The 19314-nt window shown below is 42.1% G+C and overlaps 1 protein-coding gene across 2 annotated transcripts in view; it reads right to left on the bottom strand.

The window, feature by feature from the left end:
• LOC122550506 (serine/threonine-protein kinase 24-like) overlaps positions 1 to 18529 on the bottom strand; it is a 51595-nt gene extending 33066 nt beyond the window's left edge. For both annotated transcript variants that reach the window (XM_043691330.1, XM_043691329.1), the window contains exon 1: positions 18065 to 18529. In XM_043691330.1, coding sequence (XP_043547265.1) covers positions 18065 to 18106 — 42 coding nt within the window. In that variant the 5' untranslated portion in view covers positions 18107 to 18529. The remainder of the gene's footprint in view (positions 1 to 18064) is intronic.
• Positions 18530 to 19314: the final 785 nt, after the last annotated feature.

Below are 19314 nucleotides of genomic sequence, written 5' to 3'. Positions count from 1 at the left end.
AGTACCAATGCAGATGCATGAGCATAAAAGCTGAGATCAGTATTGTGAAGGAGCTGCACTGTCAGAAGTGTCATCTTTCAAAAGAAACATTAAACCAAAGACATGTCTGCTATCTCAAGTAGATGTGGAAGATTCCATGGCACAAGTTAAAGAAAAGCGAGGTGTTCTCTCCAAGTCCTGGCCAATATTTATCCTTCAACCAACAATACTAAAAGATTTTGCATTACATAGTTAGATACCTTATTTAAAGAGCCAATGCAAAGTGGGGAATCGCAACAAACAACCTTTGGATAGCCATATTTAGTCATTTGTCTTACTTTGTGTCAAATTGCTTTTGTACATCATAAAAATAGATTGAGGTTTCACTCAGCACTTTGATCAGTAGTGACTGGGCAGCTATGTAAATTGGGTAGATCCCTGAGCCACAGAAAGCCCTGAAATCACCCTGTATGTATGATATTTGAGATGTGAACACTGCAAGGATGAATAGAGGTTGATAGTTTTTACATTGTAATTCCAGTAGTGTTAAAGTTTTTGAAGATTCAGAAAAAGTATAGAACTGGGTTTTATTTGTCATACTTCTGTTTCATGCTCATGTTATATTGGCTCCACCCTTTCTGCTGATGTCAACTATAGTTAGGGATGAGGAATTCTGTTCTCATTTTAAAGAGAGACCTGATGGATCAGTACAAGCTCTAAGTTCTAGTAATTTCTCCTGACCAAATACAGTTCTCCTTTTGCTGTCATGCCATAATATTTCTTGCTAATTAAGAAGTGTCTGTGCTGTAGATACTGTAAGGTGGTATATGTATTTCTATTCTTCCCAATAATAATTTATTTAGAAATTTGTTTAAAAAATGCAAAGACATTTCAACTTGAATCCTCCAGAATCTGCAGAAGATTCAACTTGTCTCCTTACAATATGTTCAACTTAATATGATTTTTATAGACTTGATATTTATAAAATCACTAGTTAGGTCCAAGGCAATGGAGATTTGGTGGCAGGGAGCCACTTCAAACAGCCCTTACCCGACATATAGCTTGAGGTGGCAAATACCAGATGTTTAAGAGGGTGCAGAAAAGATTTACAAGGATGCTGCCAGGACTGGAGGGTTTGAGTTATAGGGAGAGGCTGAATAAGCTAGGGCCTTTTTTTCCCCTGGAGTGTCAATGGCTGAAGGATAACCTTATGGAGATTTATAAAATCATGAGGAGCACGGTTACAGTGAATAGAAAAGGTCTTTTCCCTTAGGTGGGGAAATCCAAAACTAAAGAGCATAGGTTTAACGTGAGGGGGGAAAGATCTAAAAAGGACCTAAAGGGTAACTTTTTTCACAAAGAGAATGGTGTATGTATGGAACCAGCTGCCAGAGGAAGTGGTGGAGATGGGTACAATTACAACAATTAAAGGTATCTGGATGAGTATGTGAACAGGAAAGCTTTAGAGGGATATGGGCCAAATGCTAGCAAATGGGACTAGGTGAGATTGGGATGTCTGGTCAGCACAGATGAGTTAGGCCAAAGGGTGTGTTTCCATGTGGAATGACCCCATCTATATACAGGAGCTTGATATGCAGAAAAACAGCTGCTGGATTTCTTACATACAATAGTGGGTACATTTCAAAAGAATTACATTGACTTCAAATCATTTTGGGACATCCTAAGGTTGTGAAAAGAGCCCATATATGCAAGCTGTCACAGATTAAGAATTGTGCACTTTATCTAGAGCTCTCATAGGCCTTACCAGTACATATCCATTCTACAGCAGATACATCTTCCTCAAACCTCCAAAAACATGAGCTCTTTCAAAACTGTTGCTACCCATATCATAGCTTACATCAAGTCTAATTCATCCTTGCACTTCCTGACCGACATTGGCTCCTGGCCTAGGAATAAAGTGAGGACTGCAGATGCTGGAGATCAGAGTCGAGAGTGTGATGCTGGAAAGGCACAGGTCAGGCAGCATCCGAGGAGCAGGAGATTCAACATTTCCTGATGAAGGTCTTATGCCCAAAATGTCAATTCTCCTGCTCTTCGGATGCTGCCTGACCTGCTGTACTTTACCAGCACCACACTATTGACTCCTGGCTTAGGAATGCCTTGATTTTGAAATTTCATTTGTATTTTCCAATTCCTCCATGGTCTCATCACTTCCTACCTCCATAGCCTCAACAACTCTACTCTCCTCTGGCATTTCTGCACTTGTCCAATTCTGGACTCTTGCACATCGCCAAATTTAACTATTCCATCACTGGAAGGCTCTGGAGTTTTCTCGTCTTTTTGTCCTCCTTCAAAGCTCTGCTTAAAACTCTGGCAAATGTTTGGCCACCTACATTAATATATCCTTACATCACTCAGTGTGACGACAATCCTATGAAGGCGCTTGGGATGTTTATCTATGTTAATGACACTACATTAATTGCTGCTTATGTTTGCACTTCAGGTTTGCACGGGTGTGGAGACAGTACCTCCAGACATTATTTAGATCCCAATCACATATCGTTGTGTCTGAGTTGCAGTCATATAATTGACATACATTATGACACATTTAAATTAACAATTAATGGCTTGGAAAGAGAAGGCTTTCAACTTGTGATGTTGTGAATACTTTGTAAGACATAAAGCCAATGTTAACATCAAAATGTATAATTATTGTCTGAGAGACAAGCTTTAAAACTGCATAATGGGCAGAATTTTAGCAGATAGTTTATTTAGTTGGAAGTGATATTGTTGTTTGGATTACTGTAAAGTAGAAGTGGAATTTCAATTTATTCACCTGAACTGTAAAACACTCAGCAATACAATCACCATATCTGTAGTTATAAGCACGGGCAGCACTTGGCTTGCTTTGAGCTACAGTGATTGTGCTGGAACACATTAAAGCTGAGCTTTGAAGTAGGGTTTTTTCAAACAACATGTTGGAACCAAAACACTAAACAGGGTTTTATGTAATACTAGGCCATTTCAGCTCTTTTCTACATATTACCTAGCATTTACAAATCAGAATCAGCCTAGCTGGTCTGTGCCATCATTTATGCTGTACACCCTGACCAATCTATCTCATCCTAACACTAATTGAGGTTCCTCTTAAATGCATCCACACCATTTGCCTTAGCCACTTTATTAGAGTAAGTCCCACATTTTAACTACTCCATGGGTAAAGTTGTTTTTCTTAAATTTTCCACACAATTTAGGAATGATCATCTTTTGATGATCTTACTGCTACACTCAGTTCAGTGACACTGCATGGTAGAAAAATCCTATTTTCAATCCTACTGTAGCACCCCATGAAATCACCAAATTGCTACTGATCAGTTTTGCTTACAAGCATTCTAACAATAATCATACCTACTCATATATCAGTAGGTAGTCAATTGCTAGTAGAATAATCTTAATGAAGAATTCTAATCACTCAAACTCAAAAAATCCAAAAGGTTTTGGACTAACATAATGATAGCAACTTAGTTTGCGGCGCAAAAACTATGCTGTAATTGGTGAAAAGAAAATCAGTTAGATAAAGAAATATACAACGGCCACAGAATATAAGACAGCTGTTTGGCCCATCATATCTGTTTCAGCTGCCCACAATACCAATAATAAAGGCAAAACATTGCAAATACTGAAGATCTTAAATAAAAACAAGTGCTGGAGAAACTCAGTAGGTTTAGTAGTATCTGTGGAGAGAAACAAGTTAATGTATTAAGACTCAAAACATTAACTCTGTTTTTCTCTCCACAGATGCTGCCAGATCTTTTTTGGTCCAACCAACCTGAGTTCTGCTCCAATCCCAAATGATTCTAAAGTAAAGCTTAGAACAGCAGATGATGTTCTGAAATCAAAAGAGAAATTGCCGTCAAAAACTCAGCAGCACCTCTGGAGAGAAAAGCAAAGTTAACAATTCAAGTCCAGTGGCAGTTCAGAACTCTGGAGGGTCACAAGACTCCAAATGCTAAAGCTGCTTTCTCTGCACAGATGTTGCCAGATCTGCTGAGTTTCTCCAGCAATTTCTATTGTTGTTCCAAATGCCTATAATTTTGCCAGATCTCCTTGATGCCAAACTCAGACAAATAGTGCCTTGACATCAAGGGCAATTATTCCCATCTCGCATCTGGAGTTCTGTTCTTTTTTCGATGCATACACCAAGGCTGTAATGAAGTCAGGGATTGAGGGGCCCTGGCAAATTGAGCACTGGTGAGCAGGTTATTCCTTTGGAAATGCTGTTTTACATCACTGTTGATGACCCCTTCCCTAACACTGCTGAGGACTGAGAGTAGATTGGATTGACTGTTGCCAATGTAACACCTTACTCAAAAAGAAACGAGGACAAAACAAACAGGTTAACGAGGGGCCAATTAGACTTATATTTATTATTGGGAAATGTTAGAGTCTGTTATAAAGACTGCAATAGCAAAGCATTTAAAAATAAAAATAGTCAAGAAGAATCAGCATGGCTTCTTAGAGGAAAGAAAATCAAACCTGACAAATTAGTTAGAATTCTTCGAAGGGGTAACAAGCAAGACAGAGAAAGAGGAACCAGCAGATGGAATAGATTTGGATTTCCAAAAGGCATTTACTGAAGTGTCACTCATTAGGCCACTTAGTAAGAAAGAAGCCCATATTGCTGGGAGTAATATATTAGCATGAATAGAGCATTTGCTAGCTAATAGTAAAGTGTTGGGGTAAGGAGGTTATTTTCAGAATGGCAAACTGTAACTAATGGAGTGTGACAGGGATCAGTGCTGAAGCCACATTTATTTACATTATATATTAATGATTTAGACAAGGAAAGTGAACATACCATAGTCAGGTTTACAGACAACATAAAGGTAAGTGGGAAGGGAAGTGGTGAGGATGACACAAAGAATCTCCAAAGGGAAACTGACAGATAAGGCAAGAAGGCAAAAACTTAGCTGATGGAAAACATGAGGTTATGCACTTTGGCAGGAAGAATAGATTAGCTAAACATTGTTTAAAAGGAGGAAGACTGCAGAAAGCTGCAGCACAGAAAGAATTAGCTTCGTACATAAATCACAAGTTCAGTAGATATTGGAGAAGGAAAGTTGAATATTGGATTTATTTCAAAGAGAATGGCATATAAAGATAGGGACGTGTTGTTAATACTATATAAGGCACTAGTTACACTACACCTAGAATACTGTGAACATTTTGGATAATAATACTGGCAGTGGAGGCAGTCCAGAGTAAGTTCACTATTGGGTTGGTCCCAGGCAATAAGGGATTTTCTTATGATAAGTTGAGTAGCTTGGGCCTGTACTATTTGGGGTGTGACAGGGTAGATGCTGAGAGGTCACTTCCACTTGTGTGAGAGTTTAGTACCACAGGCTATAATCTCTGAGCAAGAGTTCATCCAGCTTGGAGAGAGATGAGGATTTTCTTCTCTTAGAGAGTGGTGAATCTGAGGAATTCTTTACTTCAGAAAGCCATTGAATTGGTTTGTTAACTATATTCAGGGCTGAGAGACAGATATTTAATCAGTAAGGGAATCAAAGGGTATGAGGAAAAGGCAGGAAATTGGCGTTCAGGATGATCTCATTGAATGGTGGAGCTCCCAAATCTTATGGACTTATTGATCGACAGGGCAGTAATTGGCTAAACTGGATTTGTCCTGATTTTTGAGAACAGGCCATTCTTGGGCAACTTTCTATGTTTTTGGGTAGATGCCAAGTTGTAGCTCAACAGGAACAACTTGGCTAGGGGCATGGAAAATTTTGGGGCATAAGTCATCAGTACTTTTATTGGGCTCAGTCTTTTCAGTATCTTCAGCTGTTTCTTGAAATCACAGAGTGAATTAATTAACCTAAGGAGAGGCTGAGATGGATCATCCACTCTTCACGTCTGACTGAAGGAGGAGGCAAATGGTTCAGCCTTGTGCTGGACATCCACCATCATTAAGGCCTGGGATATTTTCTGAAAGCTCCTCTTCCTGTAAGTTGTTTATTTGTCAATTACCATGCCTGGATGTGGAAGAACTGCAGAGCTTCAATCTGATCCATTCATAGGGGAATTACTTAGTCCTATCTTTTGTAATTTGATGGGTCAGGAGTGGAAGATGCAAAGGACATAGGGTGAAAACTAACTAGTGGCGGTTGAAGAATGTTGCAGTTATTGGGATGGACAAGGCCAAAGAAAGACTCATCACTAGAACAAAATGCCAGAATTCAATGTGGAGGAGACTGAAGGCCAAGTAAATCAGTTAAAGGATAACAGAGGTATGGAGGATTACGTACTGTGGAGTTTGGAAATAGTTTATTCTAGGTTGTCAAAGCACATTTATTAATAACTTACAAAATGCAACTGGACAAATACTTGAAGGGGACCTCTTTGCAGGGCTTTATTATTCCATGATTTCCTTTTGCTGCCATGTAATTTTGCTCTGAAAATAGGGAATGAAACACGTGCAAGAAGGAACACATTATAAAAGGCAGAGAGATCTCCCATGGCCATCCAAAAAATGCTGCATCTTACAAGCTATCAAAGCAATGTCAAATGATCACACTCCTGAAGGGCTTATGTCCAAAACGTCGACACTCCTGCTCCTCGGATGCTGCCTGACCTGCTGTGCCTTTCCAGTACCACACATTTTGACGACGATGTCAAATGATAGACCATTGGCCTCAAGCAAATTTACAAATCTCTTCAGTGGTGAAAATTCAGTCTCTATCCACTCAGGAAGATTTAAACAAATAAATGCACCTCATGCTTTGTCCTATTCTCTCACCAACCTCAGCCTGTTCAAGTGAGGAAGATGAACAAGAAAAACAGCGCTCTTGCAGTCATCCTGACTCAACAGAGTTCAACAATCATGGATCATAATCTTTATCCATTTTTTTCTTGGCTTTTATTGTTGCTTTGAGACTCTCTTCACTACAAAGAAAGTAACATTGCAATTTAGACTTTGAAGAGCTTGTCTTTTTTCTAAGTGTATTTGGTATGTAAAGAGGTCTTGTGGTTCAGTTTCTGATTAAGACAGGAATGCTAAGTTTGAGTTCCGATCTAGAACTTGATAGTTAAGGATTACAGAGGAGGAAGTGCTGGATGTCTTGAAATGGATAAAGTTGGATAAATCCCCAGGACCTGATCAGGTGCACCCTAGAACTCTGTGGGAAGCTAGAGAAGTGGTTGCTGGGCCTCTTGCTGAGATATTTGTATCATCGATAGTCACAGGTGAGGTGCTGGAAGACTGGAAGTTGGCTAACGTGGTGCCATTGTTTAAGAAAGGTGGTAAGGACAAGCCAGGAAACTATAGGCCAGTGAGCCTGATGTCAGTGGTGGGCAAGTTGTTGGAGGGGCAGGATGTACATGTATTTGGATAGGCAAGGACTGATTCGGGATAGCCAACATGACTTTATGCATGGGAAATCATGTCTCACAAACTTGATTGAGTTTTTTGAAGAAGTAACAAAGAAAATTGATGAGGGCAGAGCAGTAGATGTGATCTATGTGGACTTCAGTAAGGCGTTCGACAAGATTCCCCATGGCAGACTGATTAGCAAGGTTAGATCTCACGGAATACAGGGAGAACTATCCATTTGGATACAGAACTGGCTCAAAGATAGAAGACAGAGGGTGGTGGTGGAGGGTTGTTTTTCAGACTGGAGGCCTGTGACCAGTGGAGTGAGTGCCACAAGGATCGGTGCTGGGTCCTCTACTTTTTGACATTTACATTAATGATTTGGATGCGAGCATGAGAGGTACAGTTAGTAAGTCTGCAAATAACACCAAAATTGGAAGTGTAGTGGACAGCGAAGAGGGTTACCTCAGACTACAACAGGATCTTGACCAGATGGGCCAATGGGCTGAGAAGCGGCAGATGGAGTTTAATTCAGATAAATGCGAGAGGACGCATTTTGGGAAAGCAAATCTTAGCACGACATATACACTTAATGGTAAGGTCCTAGGGAGTGCTGCTGAACAAAGAGACCTTGGAGTGCAGGTTCATTACTCCTTGAAAGTGGAGTCGCAGGTAGATAGGATAGTGAAGAAGGCGTTTGGTATGCTTTCTGTTATTGATCAGAGTATTGAGTACAGGAGTTGGGCGGTCATGTTGCAGCTGTACAGGGCATTGGTTAGGCCATTGTTGGAATATTGCATGTAATTCTGATCTCCTTCTTACTGGAAAGATGTTGTGAAACTTGAAAGGGTTCAGAAAAGATTTATAAGGATGTTGCCAGAATTAGAGGATTTTAGCTATAGGGAGAGGCTGAAGAGGCTGGGGCTGTTTTCCCTGGAGCGTCGGAGGCTGAGGGGTGACCTTATAGAGGTTTACAAAATTATGAGGGGCATGGATAGGGCAAATAGGCAAAGTCTTTTCCCTGGGGTTGGGGAATCCAGAACTAGAGGGCATAGGTTTAGGGTGAGAGTGGAATGATATAAAAGAGACCTACGGGACAACTTTTTCACTCAGAGGGTGGTACGTGTATGGAATGAGCTGCCAGAGGAAGTGGTGGAGGCTGGTACAATTGCAACATTTAAGAGGCATTTGGATGGGTATATGAATAGGAAGGGTTTGGAGGGATATGGGCCGGATGCTGGCAGGTGGGACTAGATTAGGTTGGTATATCTGGTCGGCATGGACGGGTTGGACCGAAGGGTCTGTTTCCATGCTGTACATCTCTATGACTCTATGAATGTGCATTCATAACACAGCTAAACACATGCAATGGCAGCCAATCGAGTCCCCTGGTGGGTTAATTTGATGTTCGGGTCCTCTGCGCTGTATTGGGGCTCGAGTCCCCTGGGTTAAATTGAGGTTCAAGTCCTCTATGCTGTATTGGAGGTAGTTAATTGGAGTTTGGGTCCCATGGGTTTAAGTGAGGTTCAAATCCTCTGCGCTGTATTGGGGCTGGAGTCCCCTGGATAGGTTTAATTGAGGTTTGAGTCCTCTGAGCCGTATTGGGGTTTGAGTTCCCTGGGTGGGTTAAAGTGAGGTTCAAGTCCTCCGTGAGTTATTGGGGTTTGAGGTCCCAAGTGGGTTAAAGTGAGGTTTGAGTCCTCTGCAACATATTGGGGTTCGAATCCCCTGGTGGGTTTAATTTGAGGTTCAAGTCCTCTGTGCCGTATTGGGGTTCGAGTTCTCTGTGTTTATGTGGACTTTCAGCCTCTGTGAGGAGTATAGCAAGAAAGGGGTTAAAATCCCCTGGTGGCAAAATTTGAGGCTCTGTGAATCTTTGTTCTGGGGGAAGAGAGTGGCTTGGATTGTGGTGCCATGTGGTCTGCTGCGAGTGCTCTCTCTTTTTATAAGGGTAATTCCAATGAGAGGATGCAAAACAAAACGAGAAATGCTGAAATTAAGGTTATACTAATACTTGGGTTGAAAAAGGAAAGTTTCAATGTAAATTCTGCCATGTTGAGGGTGTTTGATGTTAAAAATTTTGGTTTGTTAAAATACTGATTCGAAAAATCCTTTTGAGTTAACTGTTTGCCTTGTTTGAATCAGGATCTCAATTCAGTGTGTTTTGTGGGCTATGTAATGGGGCAGATTTTGCTATTACATTGAAATTATATAACATTATATCAGTTTTAAAATTATCAGTCTTATAACCTTAAAACAAACTGATTGAGAGCTTTGAGCCCCTGATGTGTTTGAAATTTTACAATGTCTGTTTAAAAGAAACAGTTGGGTCAGTGGTCATGCTTTAGCCAGATGAGAGTATTGTATTAAAATATCTTTGCTGCTGCTGCTGCTGTGTTTTTAATGCAGAGTGTTCACAAAAAGAAGTGTATTTTGAGTTTGATTTATTGTTAAGATTTTAGAGAATATTAGAACTTGAGGCTGAGCTGTTTCAGTTCTGTTAATTATTGTTAAGACTTCACTGGCACCTTCATATTGCAAATTCAAAGAATGTTGATCTCTACCAAAGTTGCCACTGTAATTCCGACTGTTTTATTTGGGAAGTTTCTTTGGAGAATATATTTTAAAACATTCGGCATTTGTTTCCCATGAATATTTCAAATTTAAATCTGAACTGAAATGGCTTCTTCAATTGCTAAAGCACAGGAAACATTTTGTTGTTTTCTTGCTGTTCCATATTTTTGAAATAGGTTTTCTGACAGCTTTCATATTAACCAAATATCAAATTTATTAAAGGAAAATGATTTTTAAATAACCTGAAATGGGTGTCCAAGGGCATGATTTTAGTACCATTGATTGTTCTTTATAATTGACTGAATTGTTTATAGAGTCATAGAGATGTACAGCATGGAAACTGACTCGTCAGTCCAACTCATCCATGCTGACCAAATATCCTAAACCAGTCTAGTCCCACCTGCCAGGACCTGGCCCATCTCCCTCCAAACCCTTCCTATTTATATACCAATCCAGATACCTTTTAAATGTTGCAATTGTACTAGCCTCCACCACTTCCTCTGGTAGCTCATTCCATACTCGTACCACCATCTGAGTGAAAAAGTTGCGACTTGGATCTCTTTTATATCTTTTCCCTCTCACCCTAAACCTATGCCTTCTAGTTCTGGACTCCCCCACCCCAGGGGAAAATACTTTGCCTATTTATCCTATCCATGCCCTTCATCATTTTATAAACCTGTATAAGGTCACCCCTCAGCTTCTGACGCTCCAGGGAAAACAGCCCCAGCCTCTGCAGCCTCTTCCTATAGCTCAAATCCTCCAACTTGTTTAGGAAGTACAATTTAGAAGTTTATGGATTCTATAAAACTTGATAATGTCATAAGTGGTGAGCAGAATAACAGACTTCAAGAATTCAAAGAATGTTGAAATAGGCAGACACAATTTAGTGTAGTTAAATGTGTGATTGTCTTTATAATGATGACCACCTTGGCAAGGAAGGAACAAGAGAGGAAATACAAAGATACTTTCAGCAGCTAACATCATCTCTCGAGTTTCTCCATTCACAAGTAAAGCACACCTTCGGACCACCACCCACCACTCCACAACCTGATCCAACGGATCTCCAGTCAGGAGCACGAAAAGTGAAGAATCTAACGATAGTGAAGAGGACTTTTTGTCAGTGGCCTTCCTACGGACATTAAACCACGTGAGCTTTACCTTCTCTTTTGATCTTTTAAGGGATATGAGGAATCACTGATCACACTAACATCACAACAGCCAGTTGGCTTTGTTACATTTGACAGCAGAACAGGAGCAGAAGCAGCAAAGAAAGCTGCGTTCACCCAGCCAGCTGCTGAACTGCACTCTCAGATCCGCTGGTATTCTCCATCTGAAGCATCTCCAGAAGGATGGAAGTCTCGTCAGTTTTATGAAGCATTTAATTGCCCTTACTCAAGAATTCAGATTTCTCTGTGGAGTGGTGTGCAAGGACAGACTGAATTTTGTTTTCAGATTGGATTTTACTGAAGGAGATTTTGGAGAACTAGCACGTTTCCACTCGACTTGGAGAGAATGGAGTGGTCACTAAGGACTGTGAATTTAAGAACTTTACTGGTGAGTTTTTTCCACATGGGAGAATTCTTCAAATTCTGATTACTGCAATGGACTAGTAATTTTTGTTGTCATAATCACTGCATGTTGTGTGTCAATAACTTGCTTAAATACTGGCTGTCAGAGTCTTATTAAAGCTGGTAGTACCTTCTAGGTGGTTATCATGGAACGATAAAAGGAGGGAATGCGAAAGTGTATACGGTATGAGCAGGCAGGGAAAGAGTTAAATTGAGTTTTGTGAAACAAGAGGTTCAGCTGAGCACGACTCAGATCAGATAAGAACTTGCAGTTAACAATGGGGTGCTGGAGGCAAGGGTAATAGGTTAACAAGGTGGAAAAGCATTCAATATGTGGAACCATTTAACAATATTGGAAGCATTCAGTATGTAAGGTAAGTTAACAAGGGGAAAAGGATCCACTATGTGAAGCCAGTTAACAAGGTTAAGAACATTATTTATATGACAGCAGAAGGCTTAATTTCTAATATTGACACTTGCTGATTGTAATGGTCACTCCATTAATATGTATGTTCCCTTATCTGGATGCTCCTCCCTGTACAACGACTACATAATTCATTAAGAAACTGCTGTTCTCTCTCCCTCCAGTGCCTGGAATAAAGATGAAGGAGGTAAAGCAACACTGTGTCTCTGAGCATTTCGCTTTGACTGAGGCGGGAATGGGGCAATAGCAGGAGAGATTTGTGGTCACCCATGTGTTAAAGAAAGTTGGAAGCTCTACCATCACTATCCATAGCTCCAGATTGTGAAATACATCTAAAAGTATACGTTGCCACAGCAATTCGAACATCTTGAGTGAAGTGCAACACTTCACCATCGCTCAGCAGACAGAGTATTAATAATTGCATCACGAGGGAACAGATGGAATCTTATAGTGTGGCTCTAATGGGGAAGAAGTTTAGAATGGTAGACATGGATTCTGCTACACTCAAAGAATCAGTTCCTTAGCATCAAGACACTAAGGTCTGTTGGTCACAAAGTTCAAGTTAACAGTGCTGTAATTTTATCACACAGTCAAACTTATCAACAGTCCCATTTTGGATTTTCACTTTCAAACAATAGTACATCTGCTATAGACGTGTCTTCTATTTCTATATTTTCTTGCCCGCACACCATACCTGTTGATCACTGACCTCAATAGGACTAACGCTTCTGTCATTCTCTTTCATCCTATCACAGACTGAGATTTTGCCCTAGCCCCACCCACTCTTGGCTCAAAACCTATTACTTTTCTAACTTTTCCCAGTTATGATAAAAAGTCATAAACCTGAAACGTTCATTCTGTTTGTCTCTTCACAAGACACCACCTGGCTTGCTGAGTATTTCCAATGCTCTTTTTACCATAATGAAAGTGGGGTTTTGTATTTATATGGTATTAAGTTGTTGTTTGTTTGTTTGTTTATCAACAATCTGTTAAACACTCTGGCATATCAAATTTGAAATCAGTAGTTTTTACAGGATTTTTTTTCAGTGATGAAAGTGAACAGCACATTTGACAAAGGAGCTGGTTGCAAACTAGTACAAGTCCATGCTCAGTATCTTTGTTACCATATTATACACGTTGTTTACCAAACTATTAAGGAAATTGCTTGTAAAGTAAGCAATTTGAAGCTATTACTTCCTGTGCAGTACAGCAGTTCATAAATCTACTTGGCAAAGAAACTGACAGGACACCTTAATTGCAAAAGACGATTTGCGAGCCTTGACCAGTTCAAACAGCAATTTGCAGAATGGCACATCACCATCTAAGTTATACAACTTCAAACAATTTTGCGAGATGTCAATGACACACTGTCACAATACAGGAAACTGAAACCACTCCGTGAATAACAGCCACAAGACAGGCCCAAAAGCACTCCCTTCTTACATGTTTTGTTTTTAAAAATCTCCAAATAATTGGATAGCTATGTATATGGTGAAAATGCAACACTCAACAGCATATAATTCATAGGTTATTCAGCCCACACAGTTTCAAAGCAGTATCTAATTACACCAACTTCACTACTCTTTCCCCACAGCCCAGCAAATTTCTTTTACAAGCATTTATCCAATTCCTCTTTCAAAAATTCAAATGCCCTTCAAGCAAGACAAATGTGTACAGCATCAACATTTTTAATTTCTGACCCAAACATCTGAGCCTTGGTTTTTTAACCAATCATTTCAAATCTGTCTCTTCTGGTGACTGATCCCCAGCCAATGTAATAGTTTATTTTGCTTAGTTCATTCTCACGATCCAGGATTACACTGAACAACTTGGGTTTATAAAATGCCTTTAATGGTCCTACAGAGAAGCATTGCTGAGCCACTATGAAAATGAAACTTCAGGCAAAAACGATGGACTAAGTTTATAATGACTCCTGCTAAACCTTTTAAGGACTTAAAACTAATTTTATCTTTGTGGAAAGTCAAAGATCTCAATCATGATGAAAAAATGCACAATTTCAAATATATTTTAAGAGTTTGTGATATTTCACCATCTACTTTGATTTTACGTTTGTGCCACAATCATTTATTTTGCTCTCTGAAAAATTGTGTTATATGTAATCGATGAACCAGTGCACTTTACTTCCTGATCTGTTCCCCCTATTTGATGATGTCACTGTTGCTGGACACCTGGAGATCACTTTGACTGTGTCTCACATTCAAACCAACAGTGAGAAAGACCGCACAACAGAGGTTTTCAGATCTTTATGGTTAGGTTTCTTAAAGGTCAGTCTATCACTGATGGCTAAATTCAGGTCACGAGGACAAATCATCAAAAGCTGCACATTGATGATGCTCAGGAGCATCTTAAAGGAGGAAAGAGAGGTAGGTGGAGAGAAGCCGAGAGCTTCATGCCCAGGCGCTGATGGAGGAATTAAAATCAGGAATAAACAAGAGACCAGAATTGGAAGAGCACGGAGAAAGCAAAAGACAAGGCTACAGAGGGCTTTTGGGGAAAAAAAAGGAAGAGAATATAAAATTTGTGAACTAAATGGAGGCCAGTGAGCACAGGAGAAGTAGACAAGAGGACAATGAGAGTTAGGAAATGACTAGCAGATTTTTGGATGGAAAATGGGAGGCCAGCCAAGGAGCCACTGGAATAGTCAAATCAAGGAGGTGTGGATGATATAGATCGATACACAAGGTTGAACATGCATCTAAAATCAGGCTTGTGAATAGTCTGAATGGAATCTCTGATGCATAAATGTTCCATATTTTAACTTTTTACTGACAGTCACAAATCTCTCAAATGACCTTATATTACAGAGGAACCTCGATTATCCAAATGAGACAGATGGGCAGTATTTTGTTCAGATTAGACTAGATTCCCTACAGTATAGAAACAGGCCATTTGGCCCAACAAATCCACACCAACCCTCCGAAGAGTAGCCGACCCAGACCCATTCCCCTCTATCTACCACTGACTAATGCACCTAACACTATGGGCAATTGAGCATGGCCAATTCACGCGACCTGCACATCTTTGGAGTGTGGGAGGAAACCAGAGCATCCAGAGAAAACCCATGCAGACACGGTAGAACATATAGACAGTGGCTCAAGGGAGGAATCGAACCCGGGTCCCTGACGCTGTGAGGCAACAGTGCTAACCACTGAGCCACCTATAATTGATTATTTGGATAACTGATTCAAGACCTCTCCTCTGGGACTCGGCGCTTTCTGAAGCTTCTTTCTACCTCGCTCTGCCTGCCTTGCTCCCTCTCTGTGTCTCAGGGTCTGAGCAGATGCACACGTGTGTATGGAACCTGTAGCACTGCTGAAGCCTCTCCCCATGGCTGCTACACTTCAATGGGATTGACAGAGTGAGCACTTGCTATATCTGCTCCCCAATCAGGAGACTAGGCAGCAGCACAACACGCAAACCACCACCCCTAGAATGGAGATGGCAGCCGGACTGGACACCAACAGCAAGACTACTGCTGCCTTTTTTTGGGGGGGATGAGTCTCAAGACAGCACACACACGCGCACATCCACACACACAAATTTTGACAAGTTCCCATTCTGCCCTGTACTGAACAATGTTGGAGAGACTATCTGGGGAAGGGGGGTTTAGGGTACATCCTTGTGTAGAACTCCAGGGAAAGTGTGGGGAGGGGCGAGAGATCAGTCATTTGGAGATGGTGCCTAGGCTCCCATCGATGTCCAGGACTGCTCTTGGCAGCATTTCAGTAAGTGTTGGTAACATCTTTTTGAGGTAATGTTTCTATCGGGACCTTAAGATCTTCTTCAGATAATCCGAAATTTGGATAATTGAGGTTCCTCTGTATACGGTTTAAAAAAACGGATTTAAATCGAGCATTAGTGATGTTTTAAAATTTGTGTTTGCAAACCTCTTCTGGTTTCATGCACTCCATCAATTAAGTTTGGTCTTAAAATGTACCTGAGCAAACTTTTGTTTACTACCCCTAACGTCGTTTACTCTCTTTCTGTGGCTTTCATCAAATCTATTTATTGTAGACTTAAATGCAGGTTTAGGGAGGGAATGATGTGGAATAGTCCAATTTTCCACCAATTTTAGTCTTGTGCATCCCAACTTCCATTGGTTCAGCATTCGCTGTCTTTCCATAGACCATAAAATAGCGCAGATGTGGACCATTCAGCTCGAGTCTACTGTGCTGTTCAGTGAGATCATAACTGGTCTGATAATCTTCAACTGTACTTCCTTACTTTTCCTCACAACTTTTAATTTTCTTACTGATTAATAATTAAAAATCTGTCAATCTCAAGCCTTGAATATGCTCAACAGCTCAGCCTCCCCAGCCCCCTGCAGTAAAGAAATGCATAGATTCATTACCCTCAAAGAAGAAATTTCTTCTCATCTCTGTTCTGAGCAACCCCTTATTCTAAGATTATGTCCCCTCTGCTAGACTCTGCGACAAGGGGAAACAACCTCATCACATCTACCCTGGCAAAGCCCTGAGAGTCCAGTGTACTTCAAGAAGGTTGCCTCTCATTCTTCTAAACTCCACTGATTAAAGATGCAACTTCATCAACCTCATATACGAAAATCTCTGAATAACCAGGATTAACTTAGTAAATCTTATCTGGACCGCTTCGAAGGGACCAAAACTAATCACAGTTTTTCAAGTGTGATCTGAGTGCTACTGCCAAGTATAATTTTATACAGACCTTCCTATTTTTATAGTCCATCCCCTTTGAAATACAGGCTAACAGCCCATTTGTGTTTTCTATTAACTGCTGGACTTTAAGTGATAGCATTGAGAGATTCATGCATAAGAAATGCCTCTGTATTTCAGCTCTTTGCAGTCATACCACATTTATAATATTTAGCTCCTCTGTTTCTCTGGCCAAAAAGCATCAGTTCAGATATTCCCACATTTCTGGAATCCACTCCTTAACACCACCATGAGTCAATCTATAGCATGGTCTGTTTCAGTTCAAGATGGTAGCTCACCATCACTAGGGTAACTAGCAATGGACAACAAATGCTGGCCCAGCTAGTGACACCTACATTCCATATGAGAATTAAAAAAATTACATTCCATCTGTCAGATTTTGGACACTCACTGGTCTTCTGTATTCATTCACCCTTATTACTTGCCTTCTCACCTACTTTTGTATCATCTGTAAATCTGGTGATAGTACACTGACTTCCATCATCCTAGTCATTACTATATATTGCAAATAATCATTGAACCAGCATTAATTCCTGTGGCACTCGCTCATTACAGGTTGCAATTCCTAAACTAGCCCACTTATCTCAACTATTTCTTCATTAGTTAGCCAATTCTTTCTCAATGCTAATATACTACCCACTACCCATGTCCCCTCTCCCTTGGTGGGTCAACACATGTCAACTGGCAGGCAAACACACTGCCTTCTGGTGTCAAATGTCACAGCCCCATATGAGCCTCAGAGGTCCATGCAGCAGCAGGAAAACAGACAACGTAGTGCCTTATGTCTGATATCTCATGGAATACCTTTTGAAAAATACATATTACATCTTCTGATTTCCCTTTAACTATTGTGTTTGCCACCTCCTCAAAGGTCTCTATTAAATTTGTTAGGCATGATTCCCCTTTCACGAAGCCATGCTTGACCAAATTAAGTATTTTTAAATTTGCTGCCATTCCATCCTTTAGAACTGACAAACATTTTCTTCATGACAGATGTCACTCAGTTGCCGGGACCATAAATTCTGGAAATATGTCCATAAAATCTCATTCTTCATTTTTAAGGCTAAAAGCAACCTCACTAAGTCTTTGGTCACCTATCTTACCATCTCAATGTGTCTCAGTGAGGCTGGTATGTGACTTCCTGACGTTAAAGGTTGTTGGTTGGTTGGACAGAACCAGATTGTCACTGGGGAAAAAAAAAGGACATGCCAGGGGAGGTCTCCCTCTTGCACTCATCAGGACAGGTGAGAGAATGCCAATGCCTGGACACGTACCTTTTATCTGCAGAGGCCAGGTAACAGATTATGAAGAGTGGAGCTTTTTATTCTCAACCCAAAGCTCTTCTTCAGCAAGACCCAAATGGTAAAGGTGCTAATACAAATGCTGCTGTAGCCCTGGATGGTGGGCAGTCCCAGAAGATGGGAGTTCACAGGAACAAGCCGTCTCCCCCAGCCCAGCCTCAATCTCTTACCTGTACCCCGGGCAGAGCGGCCTGCTCCGGGGATTGAGCCATCCCGCTGCCCCTGCTCGGGATTCCCGAGTCTCCTGAAGGAATCGACACCGACTGAGCGCCTGTGTCAAGGCGCAGGGAGAGAGGGAAAGGGGGGGGGGGGCAGTATCAGTCCAGGTTAGGCCCCAAGCCTCAGCCCCCGAACGGGGTGCGGCCCGCTCTCCCAAATCCCCGCGGACCCCCGCCCCGCACGGCTTAATCCTGTTGGGTTGAGGGCGGTGAGGGGAGGGGGAGGGGGCGAACAGGTGAACGAAAAGGTCTGGAGGTGACTGACTCCGCCGCCAGGCGAGGGGGGAACAGAGACCGAGGGGGGTAACCAGCTCCGCTCACTGGGAGAACGGCACTCCGACACTGAGGGAACGGGACCTGAGACCTCCGGCCGCCCGGCGGCGCTGCAGGCGGAGGGCGTGGCTTCGCCGTCCGCCCCGATCCCGCCGCCAAACGCGGGACCTGAGACCTCCGGCCGCCCGGCGGCGCTGCAGGCGGAGTGCGAGGGTGTGGCTTCACCGTCCACCCTGATCCCACCACCAAACGTGGGACCTGAGACCTCCAGCCGCCCAGCGGCGCTGTAGGCGAAGGGTGGAGGACGTGGCTTCGCCAACCGCCATGATTACGCCGCAAAACGCGGGACCTGATACCTGCGGCCGCCTGGTGGCGCTGGAGGCGGAGGGCGGGCTAGGGCGTGTCGCCGACCACCTTGATCCCACCTCCAAACTCGGGATCTAAGACCGCTGGCGGCGCAACAAGCAGTGGGGGGCGGGGCAGAGCACAATCGTCAAGAAGGCGAGGCCAAGGCCCGATAAGTGGGTGTCAATATCGACCTCCTACCGCCTGAGGGTGCGGTAAAAGGAGCAGGAACAGAGCCGGGGAAAGGCGGGGCCTAATGTAACGGGGCGGAGCCAGAACGCAGCGATGGGTGGAGCTCCGTGATTGACCTCATTTCGCTTCAGAGAGACCGCCGACCGGCAGAGGGCAGTGCGGGCAAAGGGAGCGGGAAAGATTCAGGTCAATGGTTAGAAGCGGTCTGCTTGGTTATGCTTCAGCTTCTATATTTACATGAATCATCTGTTTACACATCATTAATTAAGACTTATAATTAATGCAATCCTGTTCGAGCGTCTGTGCACCAGTCCCATTTAAAAAAGAGGCTCGGGGTCGGCAGGAAAGTGATGTAGTAGTCGGCTGTGGGGTTTGTGGTCTTCGGATGGTGA

This window comes from Chiloscyllium plagiosum, chromosome 6, assembly GCF_004010195.1.
Source record: "Chiloscyllium plagiosum isolate BGI_BamShark_2017 chromosome 6, ASM401019v2, whole genome shotgun sequence".
NCBI lineage: Eukaryota > Metazoa > Chordata > Chondrichthyes > Orectolobiformes > Hemiscylliidae > Chiloscyllium > Chiloscyllium plagiosum.
Note: the sequence above shows the minus strand (reverse complement) of the source record. Positions and strands in the feature narration are given on the sequence as shown.